The sequence below is a fragment of the Zeus faber genome, assembly GCF_960531495.2.
Source record: "Zeus faber genome assembly, chromosome: 4".
NCBI classification, from domain to species: domain Eukaryota; kingdom Metazoa; phylum Chordata; class Actinopteri; order Zeiformes; family Zeidae; genus Zeus; species Zeus faber.
The window spans coordinates 34,848,223-34,865,492 of record NC_137191.1 but is presented as its reverse complement, the minus strand read 5'-3'; the positions used below and the strand labels follow the sequence as shown (position 1 = coordinate 34,865,492).

At 51.1% G+C, this 17,270-nt stretch overlaps 1 protein-coding gene across 1 annotated transcript; it reads left to right on the top strand.

The window, feature by feature from the left end:
• Positions 1-866: 866 nt before the first annotated feature.
• On the top strand, positions 867-10,663 carry socs7 (suppressor of cytokine signaling 7; the record flags this gene model as incomplete). Its single annotated transcript, XM_079999384.1, has 9 exons — positions 867-1,588; positions 1,772-1,824; positions 2,667-2,771; positions 4,800-4,931; positions 5,778-5,881; positions 6,312-6,480; positions 7,499-7,627; positions 9,310-9,445; positions 10,543-10,663. The coding sequence occupies 9 exons, from the start codon at positions 867-869 to the stop codon at positions 10,661-10,663; spliced, it is 1,671 nt and encodes a 556-aa protein (XP_079855510.1).
• Between the last annotated feature and the right edge of the window lie 6,607 nt (positions 10,664-17,270).

Here is a 17,270-nt window from a genome sequence, read left to right as displayed (position 1 = left end):
TTTGCATTTCGCTCGTAGTCTATTTATGGGAGGCATCGCGTCGGCCCTTTCTTTATTATAGGGAAAGAGACGGAGAAACCCGCGGTAGCTATGTGAAGTGCAGATGCTTAATTCCTTTCGCGATTTGAGGAATAATTATGAACAACGCGCAAGATATGTCGCCCGACTTTGTCTTGATGCGCCTGGTGTCCGCGGCAGAGGAGGACCGCTTGGACGAGGAGAACGGGAACGTACCGTCGGGCGGAGTGATGGGGGGACTGGGGAAGGAGGTCCTGGCTCACAGCGGCATCAAGGCAGCGCTGGAATTCAACAGGGAGCCAGCGGGCCTCGCACATCCCAGCAGCCTCCAGGACAAAGCCCAGCCGAGCGACGGGGGGACGGCTGCACCTGACCCGGGAGTGACGGCGGCCAGGGCGGCTCTGTCCGCTCAGCCTCCCCACAGCTCCGTTGAGGCCCAGGGCTTCGGCCTGCGGCCTCAAATCCTGGTGTTCCCTAACCTAATGCGGGATAGGGAAGGGATGTTGGACCACGATGGCCGTCGGAACCAGCCGAGCGACCCACTGGGTTTGGAGAAGATGCTCGGCTCGGCTCCGCCCGACCCGGCCTTCAACAACAATCTCCTGAGCCGCGGCGGCCAGACGTGGGGTGTCCATCATCCCGGCGTGACAGCGACCACGGCGGCACCGGGGACGGAGGACGCCGAGATGTGTCGCCGGCACCGTCTGATCGGCGACCCGACGGAGTGGCCGCTGCTCGCGGAGCAGTCGAGCCGTTTGGGCCTGATCGAGACGGGCGGGCACAAGGAGGAGGCCGTGTTCGAGCTGGCCCGGCGGTTCGGGGAGCTGGGGGTCGGCGCGGTGCCCAAGATGCTGTTCAAGCACGGGGAGCTCCCGCAGTGCTCCTGTCAGGGCGCAGCGGCCGGAATGGCTCCCGGTGACGACCCGACCGAGACCAGCGACGCTCTGCTGGTGCTGGAGGGTCTGGGGACCGGGGACGTTGCCGGACTGAGCATGGGCGGGTGCCAGGAGGACGAGGCGGACGATGAACACGGTCGGCGGGCTTTTTTACTCCACAGGAAAAGGGAAATAGTCCAGAAAATGTCGGGGGCGTTCTCCCTCGACAGCTTCCAGGTGGAGTTGTCCAGGCAGGTGGAACTGTCCAGGCAGGTGGTCGGGGGGCGGGGGGACTCACATGTGAGCGGCCAGAACGCAAACCACGCCTCGCAGGTTTTCCCCGGAGACCCCCACGTCGCCCCGCAGGTCGCACCCTCACCCACACCCACATCCACACCCACACCAGCGAAGAGCTCCAACCGGGCCGCCAGCCCGGATCACAGCCGGGCGTCCACCCCCAGGAGGCGGCCCGAGCGGGGCTCCAGCGCCCCCAGGACCCCCAAGGCGCTCCAGGTCCCGGGGAAGTCCAGGAAGGGCTCCCTGAAGCTCCGCCTGAGCAAACTGTTCCGGACTAAGAGCTGCAGCGGCTCCACCCACCTGCTGGACAAGAGGCCCTCCGTGGCCTACTCCGTCACCTCCGCTGGAAGTCTAATGGATGTGGCCAGCACAGGTGGTGCTGAGCACGAGACAGACAGGTGAGATATGTCTGTCTGTCTGTCTGTCTAGCTGTCTGCCTGTCCGTCTGTTTGCCTGTCCGTCTATCTATCTATCTATCTATCTATCTATCTATCTATCTATCTATCTATCTATCTATCTGTCTGTCTGTCTGTCTGTCTGTCTATTGATGTGTCTTTCTCTCCGTTCCGCAGCCAACCCAGACTGACCAGGGCCCAAAGTTCCTTCTCTCCGGCTGCACTCTCTGCTTTTTCGGGTAAGAAGTGTGTGAAGTGGGGTCTCAGTGTTGAACCTGGAGATGCTGGGAACCAGGAACCAGCTCAGACTGATTCTTTAAATCTGCACCGTGAGGCGTTATGGGATGTGGGGAGGGACGGTTACACCATTGAACCGGGAAGTCTTTTCTGTCTTTCTTGGCCCATTGCACCGGTCTCCCTGCCTGTCTCTCTGCATCTCTGTCAGTTTGACATTCAAAAAGGCTTTATTTGCGTCACAATATGAAGATGATGACGCCGCAGGGTGAATACCTACGCAACACTGACAAAACACTGACGAGCATCAACCACACACACACACGCACGCACACACACACACACACACAGACATGCATGCATATGAGAACACACACACACACACACACACGCATACACAAAATGAGCACACACACAGCCCTCCAAATATCAACAATTGGCAAAGTACAAGATGATAAGAGGGAGAGTTTATCAAAAGACAAACAATAAAAGTTGTCTGCAGATGATTAAAGGACTGTGAGTCTCTGCCACAGGTTTTAGGGAGGGAGACGGAGTCTTTCATGCCGTGGTTTGCCAACATGGCAAGAGTTTTTATGAGAACAAAAAGGCTCGCTGGCCAGAAGTATAAATAATAAATAATAATAATAATGATGATGATGATGATGATAATATTTTCGGGCGCAGGAGGGGTGGCTTTCCGCTCTCTGGCTTCTGGTCGTCTGACGAGCCGTGCGCCGATCCGCTCTGCAAGACAGACATTAAGGAAGCTCCCTGACCCGCCGATGCTTGACCACGCCCCTTGGTCCACCACAATGACTTTCTCTGTCCCCCCCCCCCCCCGGTGCAGGTGAGACCGTCTCGTTGGTGGACGTGGACATTTCGCGGCGGGGGGTGAACACGCCGCACCCCCCCACCCCCCCACCTCCCCCACGCCGAAGTCTCAGCCTCCTAGGTACCTGCCACCCACCCCCACCCATCTCTCTTTCTCCCCCTCTCTCTCTCTCTCTCTCTCTCCCTCACACACACACTCTCTCCCATGCGGCCTGTTCCTCCCCTTCCTCCTCCTCGCATGGACACGCCTCAGCCTTTGGTCCGAAACAACCGTCCATGCACTAACCGTCCTCCGTTCAACGGCTTATATTTTGAAATACCCCTTGAGCGGACTGCGCTCCCTCCCCTCCAGTAGAAACAGTTTATTGTTCAATCGGTAACTAGGGATGCATGGATCCGTTTCTTTTTTGGGTAGTGTTTTTGGAAGTGTGTCAATGATGTATCCCGTGTTTTCAGTGATCGTTTTTTTTTTTTTTTTGTTTTTTCTTTTGTTCAAATCAAATCATATACGAACAAAACTGTCACTGAGTTGCAAAAGTAAACCGTGAAACGGGGGAACCCCAGTACCCCACCGGGTTCTGTGCATCCTCATTACCGGCATTGGGGTCCTTTAAACGGGAGCCGGTCGGTTCTGTTCTTCTGGCTCTTTTTTTTTTTTCCCCACGTATCAACCACGACAGAAAACCCGCGGATCTGATCACGTCCACTGTTTGCGCCGACGGTGTCGAGCCCTTTGTCTGTTGTCATGTGTGTCTTGTACCCCATCCTCACTGCGCTAAAGACCCGCTAATTGCCATCAGTGGGAAAGGTAAAACCGGGGTTTCAGTCCCGGGTCAAATGATCCTGCAGTACCGTTTTTACACAAACATTTGCGGGTTTACCTGGGTTCAATAAACCCGCTAATTTGAGGTGAGTGACACCTTTCCCACTGCCGGGAAAAATGCTGTTCTCTCCCCCCCCCCCCGGTGCGTCACGTTCGACGTCGCCAACACACCGGAAAAGGGGCGTGTCACGGCGCCAGCGTGATCGGGAGCCAAACAGCGGAGGAGACAGCGACTTAAACAAACAACGACATAAAACTGTGAAACTTGGGGGGGGAAAAAGGCGACAGCAGAAGCAGCGCGGAGCACCGGCGGCGGAGAACCCCGCCGCTCCCCACGGTGCGATCCCCACACCCACAACATTTCACGGTGCCCCATGTGGGTGGAAAAAAAGTCAATAACTCCCGATTTCGACGAGCGACGGCTGCACCTGACCCGGGATTGACGGCGGCCAGGGCGGCTCCGTCCGCTCAGCCTCCCCACAGCTCCGTTGAGGCCCAGGGCCTCGGCCTGCGGTCTCAAATCCGGGTGTTCCCCAACCTAATGCGGGATAGGGAAGGGATGTTGGACCACGATGGCTCCTCTTGAACGGCTCAAAATACATACATACATACATACATATATATATATATATATATATATATATATATATATATATATATATATATATATTTTTTTTTAAGTTTTACAGTTTTAAGTCGCTGTTGTTTTGAGTTGCTCTCTCTACTGTTTCCTTCCCAATCACACTGGAACCATGACACACCCCTTTTCCCCACATGTTCGCCACGTCCAATTTGACGCATCCAAAAAAAAAACAACAAACGGCATTCTTCCCGGCAGCGGGAAAAGGCGTCAATCGCCTTTCATGAGAGTATTTTTTTTAAACCCAGGTAAACCCGCACATTGTGGTGTCAATAGGGTGTTAGATATCTGCATATGGGCGCCGTACCAACCGCAAAATGTCGCAAATCTCAAGCCCAACACATTCTCCCACGGCCGATGCCGATTCCTACCCTTCTCATTCTCACCGATGTCACCCAACGGCACCGACCCAGACCGCGGCTGGGCCTCACCGGACCCCGATGATGCGCACCTTGTGCGGCGACGTTTCGTGTTTTTTTTTTTTTCGTCTATGAGTCACGGCGTGAAAAAGGTTTTTTCTTCAGCATTTGTCCCGGTTCTTGGCGGCAGGTTGCATTGTGGGTATTCCGCACTTCCTCAACCCCTTCCTCTTGTTCTTCTTGCGCCCCCCCCCCCCTTCCTGCCCTCCTTTTGCACCCCCCCACCCCCACCTCACCCCCTCACCTCCACCCCCGATGCCGTTCCAGACGACATAGGCGGGCCGCAGCCCGGGCCCTTCCTGGTGAGCGTCATGGGGGCCTCCCTGCAGTCCCTCCCCCTGCCTCTCCCCCCTCCTCACCCCTCCCACGCCACCATGCAGCACAGCCTCAGCCTCAACGGTAAGGAGACGCCCATGGTAACGGGCCGCCATGAGCGCGTCATGATAAGAGCAACGCCGTCGTTTTCATTTCCAAGAAAACAGAACCTTTGTCACCCCCGGTTTTCAGAGTTGACTGAGTATCTCACTCTTATACAAACTCCGTTCAGAAATATGTTATTTATTATATATTTTATACTTTATTAATCGTTTCGTGTCCGGGAGCAGTGAGATGAGCAGTGAGATGAGCCGCCCACGTCGGGGCTTCCAGAGACCAATCCCAGATCGTGGCCCCTGCCTTGCTCAGGGGCGTCGGCGGGTGCGTCGTACCCTGAGATGCACGTCATGTCTTTTTGGGGCGGGGTGGGGCATACGCATGTGCATAGGAATTCAAACCCTAACCCTTCTTGCTGTGAGGCAACACTGCGAAGCACTGAGCTGCCACGCCCCAATTGTAATATTTTAGCTGTATAGTAGTATATTCTAGTCCTAGATTTGAGTATTTCATCAATTTGAGCTATTTAGTGTATATAGTGTATTTATTTACCCCCAATCTAGACTTTTTTTAGAAATCATGTCTCTTTAGAATCGACGCTAAGGTCCCTGAAGTGACGTCGCGGGAGGTGAAATTTCAGTTGGGTTTGCTGATGCGGCGCGCGTGGGCCTCGCCTGCCGGGCGGGGTGTTTTGGGGCGAGATAAAGGTCGATTCATATGCCGGAACGTGGGCGGCTTCGACGCGCCGACGCAGAGGAGCGTGCGCGGCCGACAGGACAGAGGCCGGATCATGTGACCTGAGGGTCTCACGGCCTCCCCCGTGTGTTCCAGACGCCTTCCTGCGGGCACTGCCTCATTCCAACCAGTTACAAGCCGACGTCCTGCCCGCCGCCCGCCTGGCCACGCCCCCGACGCTCTGCCCCCTGCGGCGGCCGGAAGCCACCAACTTCACTGCCAGTCTGAGAGAACTGGAGAAGGTGTGTGTGTGTGTGTGTGTGTGTGTGTGTGTGCGTGTGTGTGTGTGGAGCTGCTTTCCAATGGAAGAAGTACTCAGATATACAGCATTACGTCAGCAAAAGTACAAACATCCTGACTGAAGCTTACTCCAATAAATGTTGTGTTCTTTCTCTTAAATGTACTCCAAAGTGTTAAAAGTAAAAATCCTCTTTATACACTAAAAAAAGTCTAATATACTTTCGCAAAGTACTACTCTGGCTTTTTTCAGCAGATGATGCGCCTAATAAGTACTGATATTCACTTTGAAATGTAATGGAGTAAAAGTCCAAAATGGAATATACGGAAGTAGATATGGATACTCGTAAAATAAACTGAAGTACAGTATCACAGAACTTGTACTGTTTGTGCGTGTGTGTGTGTGTGTGTGTGTGTGTGTGCGCGCGCGCGCAGTGCGGCTGGTACTGGGGGCCCATGAACTGGGAGGACGCGGAGATGAAGCTGAAAGGGAAGCCGGACGGGTCCTTCCTGGTGCGGGACAGCTCGGACCCGCGCTACATCCTGAGCCTCAGCTTCCGCTCGCAGGGCGTCACGCACCACACGCGCATGGAGCACTACCGCGGTGAGCCGCATCCAGACTTTCCATTTAAAATATTGAGGGTTTTTTTCCTTGCATTTCTTTTATTTTACTGTTGGAATTGTATTAAATGATTTGACTTTTACTATTATTTTATTGTTTTTTTTTTTGCTTTATCGTCTATTTCCACATTTTTCCAGATATTGCCATTTTCTTTTTTTAAATTTTCATTATTATTGCCTATGTTTTCCTGTGAGCTGTTGCTGATTCTCCAATTTAAGAAAAAGAAGCTAGTTAAATAGGATTGAAATATATTATGATTTCTATATAAATGGGCATGGAGCTCTCTCAATGCCCTTTGATATAATAAAAGCAGCCGGTGGCTAAATTCATGTGAGACAGTTTCCTAATTTGCAATGTGGGATATTTGCATTTTGACCTCCGACTGATCTTTTAGCCTCAATCTGTTGTTTAAAGGCCTAAATTTGAATCATAACGCATAACATCAGTGGCGCTGACTCCAAAATAATATTAAAATGCATTGCTCTCCTATAAATGGGCTCATGGTCCAAAAGAGGCGGAGAAGCCCTTTCTTAAACCGGATACGAAATGTGCGTACGACAGCGCTGTGGCGTGGATTCGGATGAAACCTTCAAAATAAAAGTTCACTCGTTGGCGAAAGCGCTCTCTGCTTCGGGGACGGTGGACGCACGCCGATCAAGGAGGTGCTTGCTTAAGGACATTGTAATAAGGATGTGGTATAAAAAAAAAATGTGTGGGAACTTGGAAAGTGTCAGTGACTAATGCAGACTTTGGTTATAGATTAGCACTTGTGAAAAACATAATTTTTGCATTGGGTGTGTTATGGTACCAACATTTTATATGAGGTCTTAATAACTACAGTTGAGTCTTTTGCCCCAAAAATGTCGGTCGTTTGAGTCACTTCAGGCACCAACTTTTTGCGACACGCCTCCGCAATTGAGCGTCAGAACCGTGGGCGTGTGGAGCTCACGCGCCACCTTGTGGCCGCCGCGTTGGCGTTTGGTTTTCCTCCCTCCTCCAGGGACGTTCAGCCTGTGGTGTCACCCCAAGTTCGAGGACCGCTGCCACTCGGTGGTGGAGTTCATCGAGCGAGCCATCATGCACTCCAAGAACGGGAAGTTCCTCTACTTCCTGCGCTCCAGAGTTCCAGGTACACTCAGAGCGAGAGAGAGAGGGGGGGAGGGAGAGGGGGGAGAGAGATGGAGAGAGAGGGAGGGATAGGGGGAGAGAGAGAGAGGGGGGGAGGGAGAGGGGGGAGAGAGATGGAGAGAGAGGGAGGGATAGGGGGAGAGAGAGAGAGGGAGAGCAAGAGAGAGAGAGAGAGAGAGAGAGAGAGGGAGGGATGGAGAGGGGGGAGGGAGAGAGAGGGATGGAGAGGGAGTGAGAGGCAAGGATGGAGTGGGAGAAGGGCGGAGGTAGAGAGAGACAGGTGGAGGTAGATACAGAGGGCGCACATGTGTGTGTGTGTGTAACACCTGAGTAAATAGTTGTATTTCGTTATGAATATTGAAGCTCGTGTATCTGTGTCCATTTTGAATCTCGTCACTGTCCTATATACATGAACATTATGTAACTTTACTCCCTCATTGTGTGTATTACTGTGATTCATCTGCTCCATTTTATTACACCTTGGTTGTTCAATATCTTCTACTCTCCTTTCTCATTTTACTCTTTAACCTGTGCTGGCAGCGCGCTGGACGTACAACACAGAGTATTTGTTCCTTTGCATTTAGGACAGAGTTTGAACTCGTCAACCTGCAATGAAACTGTTTATTCATTGTTTAATCATCAACATCTGCTGCAACAACTGTGTCCTGTGGACGAGCTGCAGGATGATAAGAGCTACAGAGCCAGCACCAACCCCCCTCTCTGGAGAAGGCTCTTTAAACAAGTCATCACTCCTCCAAGGGGGAGAATTACCGCGGGTGAGACAAACAACCCCGCAGCCCTGCAGCCACGGAGGACCCCCGGAAGCCCCCACGCCCGGCCCCAAGGAGCATAACCCGGTCCCGGGGAGCACGAGGAGACCCCGCACCCCAGGGGCGCACACGTCCAACCCACCCCCAGGTGCAGGCACAAGACACAGCCGCGGGGCGCGGGACCCAGGCACGGACCACGGGCCCCGCGCCGACGGGCCGACACCCAGCCCGAAGCGCTCGCTCTGCGGGACCCCCCACCCACGCCCCACGCAAGGGCGAGGCCCGCACCACCGCAGCCGACCGGACGCCCCACCCGGCCAGCCCAGAGCACCCGTCCACCTATCAGAGTGTGCTCAGTGTGGGGCACCCGGATGTTTCCCGGGTGCCCCCCCCCCCGCAGATGGCAGCAGGCCGCCGGCATGCGGGCCCTCCCGGCGGCGCCCTCCACAGCCCCGCCAGGTCGCGGCACACCTTAAGCCACCGGGGCAAGCCGCCTGGGCTCCAGCGCAGCCGACGGGAGGGGCCCCCTTATGTAGAAGATATGTTGTGTACAGGTACTGCTCACATTACGACCGAGTTCTGTTCCTAGGGCCAGGTCGTCAAGGGAATTGGTGGATAAGCGAGGGGCCGTGTTTTTACACGGTAAGGGGGGCGTGGCCATTGCGAACACAAGTGTAGAGAATACTGAGCGCACGCCGTGCTATTGTACGCGTTGAACAACGCCGACTGGTCCAAGAGCTGGTCATAAGTCCAAACGGTCGTTAAACAGGTAGGTCGTTAAGTGAGGAGTACCTGTACCTATCCTGTAAAAACATCCCAGTAAACATGTTAAAGATTTGTCAAAAGTGGGCGTTCCCTTATTTGACGTCAGTGTGTGTGTGTGTGTGTGTGTGTGTGTGTGTGTGGGGTGCAGGTCTGCCCCCCACCCCCGTGCAGCTGCTCTACCCCGTGTCCCGCTTCAGCAACGTCAAGTCCCTGCAGCATCTCTGCCGCTTCTGCATCCGACAGATGGTCCGAATCGACCACATCCAGGAGCTTCCACTGCCCAAGTACGAGGTCCCTCCGCCTCCCTCCCAACACAGCCGCGCAACAGGCTCCGAGCCACATTTGGACGCTGCCTTAAAGTTCTGTTTACATTTGAGAACATTTCCACATTTCTGCCTGACTTGAGAAGGCTGTTTGAGGGACGTCCAGCTCCGACGGACAACTCAGACAGCCCTTTCCACCGCACGCTACCGGCTCGGCTCGCCTTGGGCCAGCGAAGCAGGCAGCGAAGCAGCAAAGCAGGCAGTAAAGCAGACAGTAAAGCAGCAAAGCGGGCACCAAAGCGGGCGGTAAAGCAGACAGTAAAGCAGCAAAGCGGGGAGCAAAGCAGGCAGTAAAGCAGACAGTAAAGCAGCCAAGCGGGCACCAAAGCGGGCGGTAAAGCAGATAGTAAAGCACCAAAGCAGGCAGTAAAGCAGACAGTAAAGCAGACAGTAAAGCAGCAAAGCGGGCAGCAAAGCAGGCAGTAAAGCAGACAGTAAAGCACCAAAGCGGGCGGCAAAGCAGGCAGTAAAGCAGCAAAGTGGGCAGTAAAGCAGACCCTAAATCAGCAACGTGGGCACCAAAACAGTCAGTAAAGCAGGCAGTAAAGCAGACAGTAAAGCAGCAAAGCAGCCATCAAAGCAGGCAGTAAAGGGGGCAGTAAATCCAGCAGCAAAGGAGGCACGAAGACGGACAGCAAAGGGAGCAGTAAAGCAGCAAACGGACGGCCACACGTATAAATAATAATCAATAATAATAATTATGATAATCATGAGGATGATTCGGGAACAGGAGAAATGGCGTTCCGAGCTGGCTCCCGGTCAGCTGCCGGGCCTGTGCGCGGATCCCCTCTGCAAGACAGACACACATTAAGAAAGCTCCCTGCCTCAAGCCGTACCAATCAGTGCCGCGTGGGCGCTGATTAGGCCGATTTGAGGCAGCTTGGCGGCCGCGGGAAAGGGAACCGTGCTGTCGTCCACAGCCGGTGCTTGACTACGCCCCTTGGTCCACGACAAACGGTTTCCAATTATCCTAAATCGTCCAGAGCAGCGATATCCAACGGTGTTTAAATGTTGAGAGCCTTGTATTGTGTTTTTACCGTGTCCCTGCCTGTCTGTAGACCCCTGATCTCCTACCTGAGGAAGTTCTACTACTATGACCCCGAAGAGGAGACGTACCTGTCAATCAAGAGCATCCGCTTGAGGGCGGGGCCAGAGCGGGAGGCGGAGTCTCAGACGTAGCAGCGGCGATCTGCTCAGCTGAGTGAGTTTTTATGTCATCTGTATTACATCCCCATGTCTAGAGTGCTTTGCAAACAGGGACATATTACTGTGGTTATTATGCTAATATTTACATATTGGTTTTGCATACCTTACACAACTGTCGTTGAACTTGTGTTTGAGGAAATATTTATCTGCCGGATAAATAAAATGTAATATTTACTTTCTTCTCTGGTTTCGCGAGAAAGCCGCAATTGCGGAGTCACATTCTAAATCTGAAATAACAACCAGAAAGAAGCATTCAAGAAAACCTACATATGTTCTTGTTATTATTATTATTATTATTATTATTATTAACACAACAACAACCTCTGGAGCTACAGACATGGTTGAAGTCTCGTTAGAACCGGGACGTCACATACATCTCGTGGTTCAAGTTACATCCATATTGATCCATATTCAGGGCAGGAATTATTGAAAAACAGATTAAATTAGACCGGAAGTAGCCGAACGTTTGTGCATCGCCCACACACCAACGTTGTTAAACTTCCAATTTGTTATATGTGTGCAGGCTGTGGCTAAGAACGTGACGAGGATCGTGTGCATTTTATTTTAGTCCAAAAAGTTTAACAAGTTGATGAAATATGAGGGACATGCAATGTTGTTGGGAACTTCCACTGGGAGAGATTTCCTTCCACAGAGACAGAAGTACCTGAGCTACCATGTGGGGATGGTATCTCAGGAGGTAGAGCTGGTGGTCTAGTCATCTAAAGGTTGCTGGTTGGATCCCAGGCTCCTCCTGCTAGCATGCTGTAGTGTCCTTGAGCAAGACACTTAACCCCTAGTTGCTCCTGATGGCTGCGTCCGTCGGTGTTTGAATAATTGTAAGTCGCTTTGGATAAAAGCGTCTGATCAATGTAAAGAAGTAGACAGAGACCCTGACAGGAAGTAGACAGACACCTTCTCATTTTTAGGATAAAGTCATCACACACAAGTGTATCCTTGTATTAGTAATTCTGCGTGTCACCAGGAAACTTGCGTCACTACGTCAGCCGGTGATGCGTTCAAAGGAAACTCTGAAAATTGTAACTCGTTTCATATGTAATGCTGATGTAAAGAGGAGCGACAACACAAACTGATGCTACAATCAAATGGGAAGTTGAAACTTTGCAATTGGTGTCAATAACTGACCCTGTGTTTTGCTGCCTGCAACTTAATTTATTATTATTATTATTTTTTTTTTTATTATCATTGTTATTATTAGGGGTCCAGCCCTATTGTAATTGTTTGGCAGCCCCTTATTGTTATTGTAAGAGGAAAAATTATCTGAATTTTAAAGAACCATCCTCAGCCTCACACACAAACAGGTTTACGTCTTGTTTGAACCGTGCTGTCAGAAAGACCTCATGGTTTAAATTTAATCCAAATCGATACACATACGGGGCACGTAATAGTGAAAAACCGAACAACACCAACCCGAAATATTCAGTTGGTCTTGGTTCAGTGACACGTCAAAGGTCTCATTCTAAAATGAACTAAATGAGATTAACAGCAAGACGCTTTATGACGTCATCATATTATTTACTATGAATGTACAGATTTTGATTGAGAATGTCCAGTTAGACTGTGTCCATTGGGCGGCGTGGACTCGGTCACTCTGTAGTGTTTAGAAGTTACCGAATTATTGATTTACGTGTATATTTATATAGCTTCTTACCTGGCAGATGTCAGTAGATCTGTTAGATTGATATTTTAAATCTGTGGTCCACAGTACTTTGCTCGATTAATCTAAGAAATAATAGAAAATAATCCTTAAAATGTCGTCAGCGCGTCCCTGGAAAACGCTGAAATGTGCGACTGAGTGATGCGTTCGAGATCCAGCGAGGCATCGGAAAATAAAATAAAAGCTATGCAAAGGTTTTTACCCACAGAAATACCGCAACGTTTTTTCGTATTTCATGGAAACGTATCTTACTGTAAATGGAATCCAAGCAAAAAAACTCAACAAATAGATGCCCCACACAGTACCAAACGGCCACCGTCACTGAGAGTGCAGCTCTGCTTTCACAGAAAACACGGTTCTAACAAGTTCCAACAATGAGAAGTTCTGGTTTCCAGGAAAACATAGACGGTTGTATTAAAGACAGGAGGGTTGCGCTGTGTAGACGCATAGTGGTTGCTCCGCAAGACGAGCAACCATGCTGCGTTCAAGGAAACTCAGAAAATCGTGCTGCATTTCAGAAAATGAAAAATGCACCTAACACGACTAAACCGAACCCAGTGTATTGCTGCCTGCAGCTATATTTATTATTATTATTATTATTATTATTATTATTATTATATTCATGGATATGATGTTTTTGTTCATTATTTTAATATATTGTCTTTCCTTATCCTCTTGCTGCCCCTCTGCGATTCTCTTCCTCTGCAGGTTCCTGGTGGAGGAATGAGGTCTGCTGGCTCTTCCAGCACCTTCCAATCAAAGTCCTCAGAAATCTCTGCATCAGTGAGGGCGGGGGTGGATTTGGACTGACTCCCCCCCCCCCCCACCTGTCGACTTTGACCGTTGAATAGGAGGGAATGTTTGGGTGTTGGGTGTGATGACAACCATCCATGGAAAGCGCTCATGTGGAGAAGCTAAAAAACAGGAAGAGCAATGGGTCTTACTGAGAGTCAAGATGTCTTCTGGGATGCAAACACTGAAAGAAAACAAAAAAAAAACATGAAAGCTTGATCTTTGAGCTCTGGCTGTTTGCAAGCATTTTATTTCCTGGACGAACTGGGGCTCTGAAACACAATGCACTGGTCTGTTTGTACTATTCTTGTTTGCTGCAATGTTCCATGTTTCTTTGTTATTTAATTTTCACTTCCGTTAAAACGAGAACCGCTGGGACTCGAAGGCTACGGTTCCTCTTGTCTCCATAAAGCGACTGATGATACCGGCCGATGCGGCACCTAATGGCCTCCAGGCAAAGTGGCTTAGCATTCTGAACTTGTTGGCAAGAGCTTGAGATACAGACCTGTGTCAGGGTGCGGCTCGAAGGGGTGGGAGTCGTTGGGGGGGCAGAAGTTAGGTACATGATTCGGCCGCACACACTCATGACACCACAGCTCTGTCACGATATCAGGCGCTGTTATTGATGCACTGACCTTTAGTTCCGTTGACTGTTTCACAGGGAAAGTCAAAAGGGGATATCACACTGGTCTTCAAACTGGTCTTCACACTGGTCTTCACACTGGTCCTCACACTGGTCTTTAAACTGATCTTCACACTGGTCTTCAAACTGGTCTTCAAACTGGTCTTCACACTGGTCTTCAAACTGGTGACAGACGGTGGAGTCAGTGGATCCTGATGGTGTCTCTCTGACAGTAAAGCGTCGTGGGGTGAATGGTGTCTCGCTGAAACTGCCACACCTTGCACCCAACACATTGACTCCCAGTGCACACAATGGTTCTACTGTTTTAGGTTCCGTTGTGGCCGGCGTGCACAGAGTAATTGTTGCACAGAGTAAAGAAATATTTTCTGCTGGCTTCACACTGCACTGGACATTGTAACACCTAAATATTTGGCTGTCACCTCTGGAAAACAGAATGGAACAGGGGTCTCAGACTCTTAGTACACGGGGGCCACTGGTCAGCATGTCTTCTCCTGGGGTAAAACAAACTGCCCATTGTCCGATTCATAGTAATTGATCTAATAATACATCTGCTCAAAACAAGACACATAATCATAATGTTTTTTGTTCAATTCTATTCTATTCTATTTTCTATTCTGAAAATATTCAGTAAAAATCTGTGGATTAAATAAGAATTGTGATTTTAAAGTTAGTTTGCAGGTCAGGTTTAGCAATATATTATAAACATGTAGTGGCAATAAACTGTCCCACAGGCCAGATGTGGCCCCCGGGCCGGTGGTTTGAGGCCCCTGGAATAGAATTGACCGGTTTCCACAGTATATGACCACTGGGCACCAGTTGGCAGCTGCTACTGGTCTGTGGCTCAAACTAAACCTGTTTTTTCCTGTGCCGGGGTGTCTATCGACGGGGTGCAACGTGTTCCAAGTTTCCTAATTTCCTCCCCTCGCAACTCGTCTCCCAAGTGTTCGTCTCTCTAATACTAGATCTCAAACTGTTGGTTTAATTTGTTGACAATGCCTGGTTGTTCTTTGCTCATCCTATTTCTCCAAACCCTGAGGCTGACGACAGGCTCAACGTTTTCAGTAAAAAAAGAAAAAGAAAAGAAAATGTGTATTCTCTCATTCTTCGACCCAAATGTCAATGGATGGATGGATACAGATGTTTGTTTGGCTTTATGAGCGATTTTGGTTCGAGGGGAAACATCTTCACTTTCAGCCCTTTGACTATTATTCAGCCTGTGTGAACTCCAAACCCCATACAGAGTATGAATGTATTCTCTCTCTCTCTCTCTCTCTCTCTTATACACCCACACACACGGCAATTGTGAATTTCTCCACTTCATGTAATATTCCACTTAAATTATTCATCCTTTCTTCCCGTAGCCATGCACTGAGGTGTTTGGGGAGGTACAACAGAGTCTGGATGTGACTGCCTGTACAGCATGGTGGATGGGGGACCAGTGAATGGCCCTCTCCCCTTCCGAGGGTTCCTCACGCTCATCCCAGCCTTTGCGTCTGAACAGGGTGAAGTGCAGTCAGTGGGAGAAGCCGCTGTGGACTGGACTGCACTTACCGCTGAGCGTCACAGGTCATGGTCCAACAGGAACAGGGATGACTCGGCCTCCGGGGACCGCCCATTGTTCTGGAACCCCAATAGTCAGAAAAATGTCGGTTTATCATGATTTTCAGCATTCTATTAAACCATTCCACCAGACCCTCGATCCGGGGATGGTAAACGCTGGTCCGAATTGAGCCGACGCCCAGTAACTTGTAAAATTCCCAAAGTGTATGTGACATAAAGGTAGTGCTCTGGTCGCTCAGGATTTCCTTTGGAAACCCGACTCAGGAGATGACCTGAAACTGTGCCTGCGCCACACTTTGGGCCGTAATATCCCACAATGGCACCGCCTTCAGGTACTGGGTTGCATAATCCACTAGGACTAACACCAAACGATACACGCGGGCACTAGGGTCTAACGGCCTGATGAGGTAAATACTGAGTCTTTCGAACAGGACCTCGACTAGGGGGAGGGGCCTCAATGGCACTCTTGGCATATTCAGAGGGTTGACTAATTGGCACTCAGGACACGCAGCACAACATTTATGCACATCTACCCAAGTGCTCAGCCAATAGAAACGGGCCATTATCCACTGTCGTGTTTTATCGTGACCGAGGTGACCTGCCATCAGCTTATGATGAGCTGCCTGGAAAAGCATTTCCTGGCGGCTCTTCGGCACCAACAACTAGGTTATTTCCTCTCCTGTCTGGGTGTCACGGCTCACTCGATATAACCTGTCCTTAATCACCGAAAAATACGGGTGGGTGAGTGCAGCGTCTTGGCACATCCATACGCCATCGATTTAAACTAAACCCTCATAGGCCCCACATAGGGTGTCGTCCCGCAACTGCTCGAGTGGAAAATCGTCGATAGGAAAGGTCAAGGGGACCGAGGAAGATGCCACTTGGGATTCCGCCGCCCCCACACCCGTTACTCCTGTCGACAACCCCTCCATGTCAATGCGCGCCACACAACACTCACATCTCCCTTCCAACAGTGAATGTACTCCCCAAGATCTCTCATCAACGTGTCAAACCCTGGCCAATCCGTGCCCAAAATCAGGGAGTGTGACAGGCGGGAGCTAACTGCAGCCTGTACCCTATGCTTTTACCCCTTGTTACGAATTTCGAGCCAGCCATTGGATACGTGTGAACATCCCCACGCACACAATTAACCTCCATCTGGGAAGCCATCACCAAAGCCCCGGGTTGAACTAGGCGTTACTGGACCATTGTCTGCAAACAGCCGGAGTCCAGTAGACCCGCCTTACCGCTACATGGTAGGCCCCTTCACAATCGGGGGCCGGTTTGGCAGGCTGGCAACCCGGATCACCTGGCTGAGTTCCAGGGGCAGGCCTGGCAGTTGTGGCTGCCCAGTCCCTGATTTCACTACACTAGACGCTGACGGGGGACAGAGAGGGGACAGCCCGGGAAGGGAAACAGCGTCCCAGGGCACCACAGAACCTGGCTGGTAGACAGCCGTCCTCCCCCAGGCTGGCGAGAGGGGATCGTGCGGGAAAGAAAGGGGGTGTCTCCTGACGCCTGTGGGTGCGGCGGGCTGGGGACCCGGCAAGTCCCGCGTGGGTCCTGGGGCCGGACGCAGCGGGCCGGCAGCCAATCGCGGCGTGCTCCTGGGAGCTCACACTGGCGAGGAGGCGCTCCAGCTGGCAGCGGAGGAACATCTGCTCCTCCTCGAGGTCCGCGAGGGGTTCCTCAGCCAGCAGATCAGCTCCGTGGCGCACGGCGCTGATTGCTCCGACTCGGGGCAGCGTGGCAGTCGCGGGAAGGGGAGCCGTGCTGCTGTCTGCAGCCGCGGCTTGACCACACCCCTTGGTCCGCCACAGGTTCAAACCACCCCTGTGCGTTCTTTGAATGGCCTGTATTTCATTGGTTGGCAAAGTTCCAAGTGTATATATAAATAAAATAACAGTAAT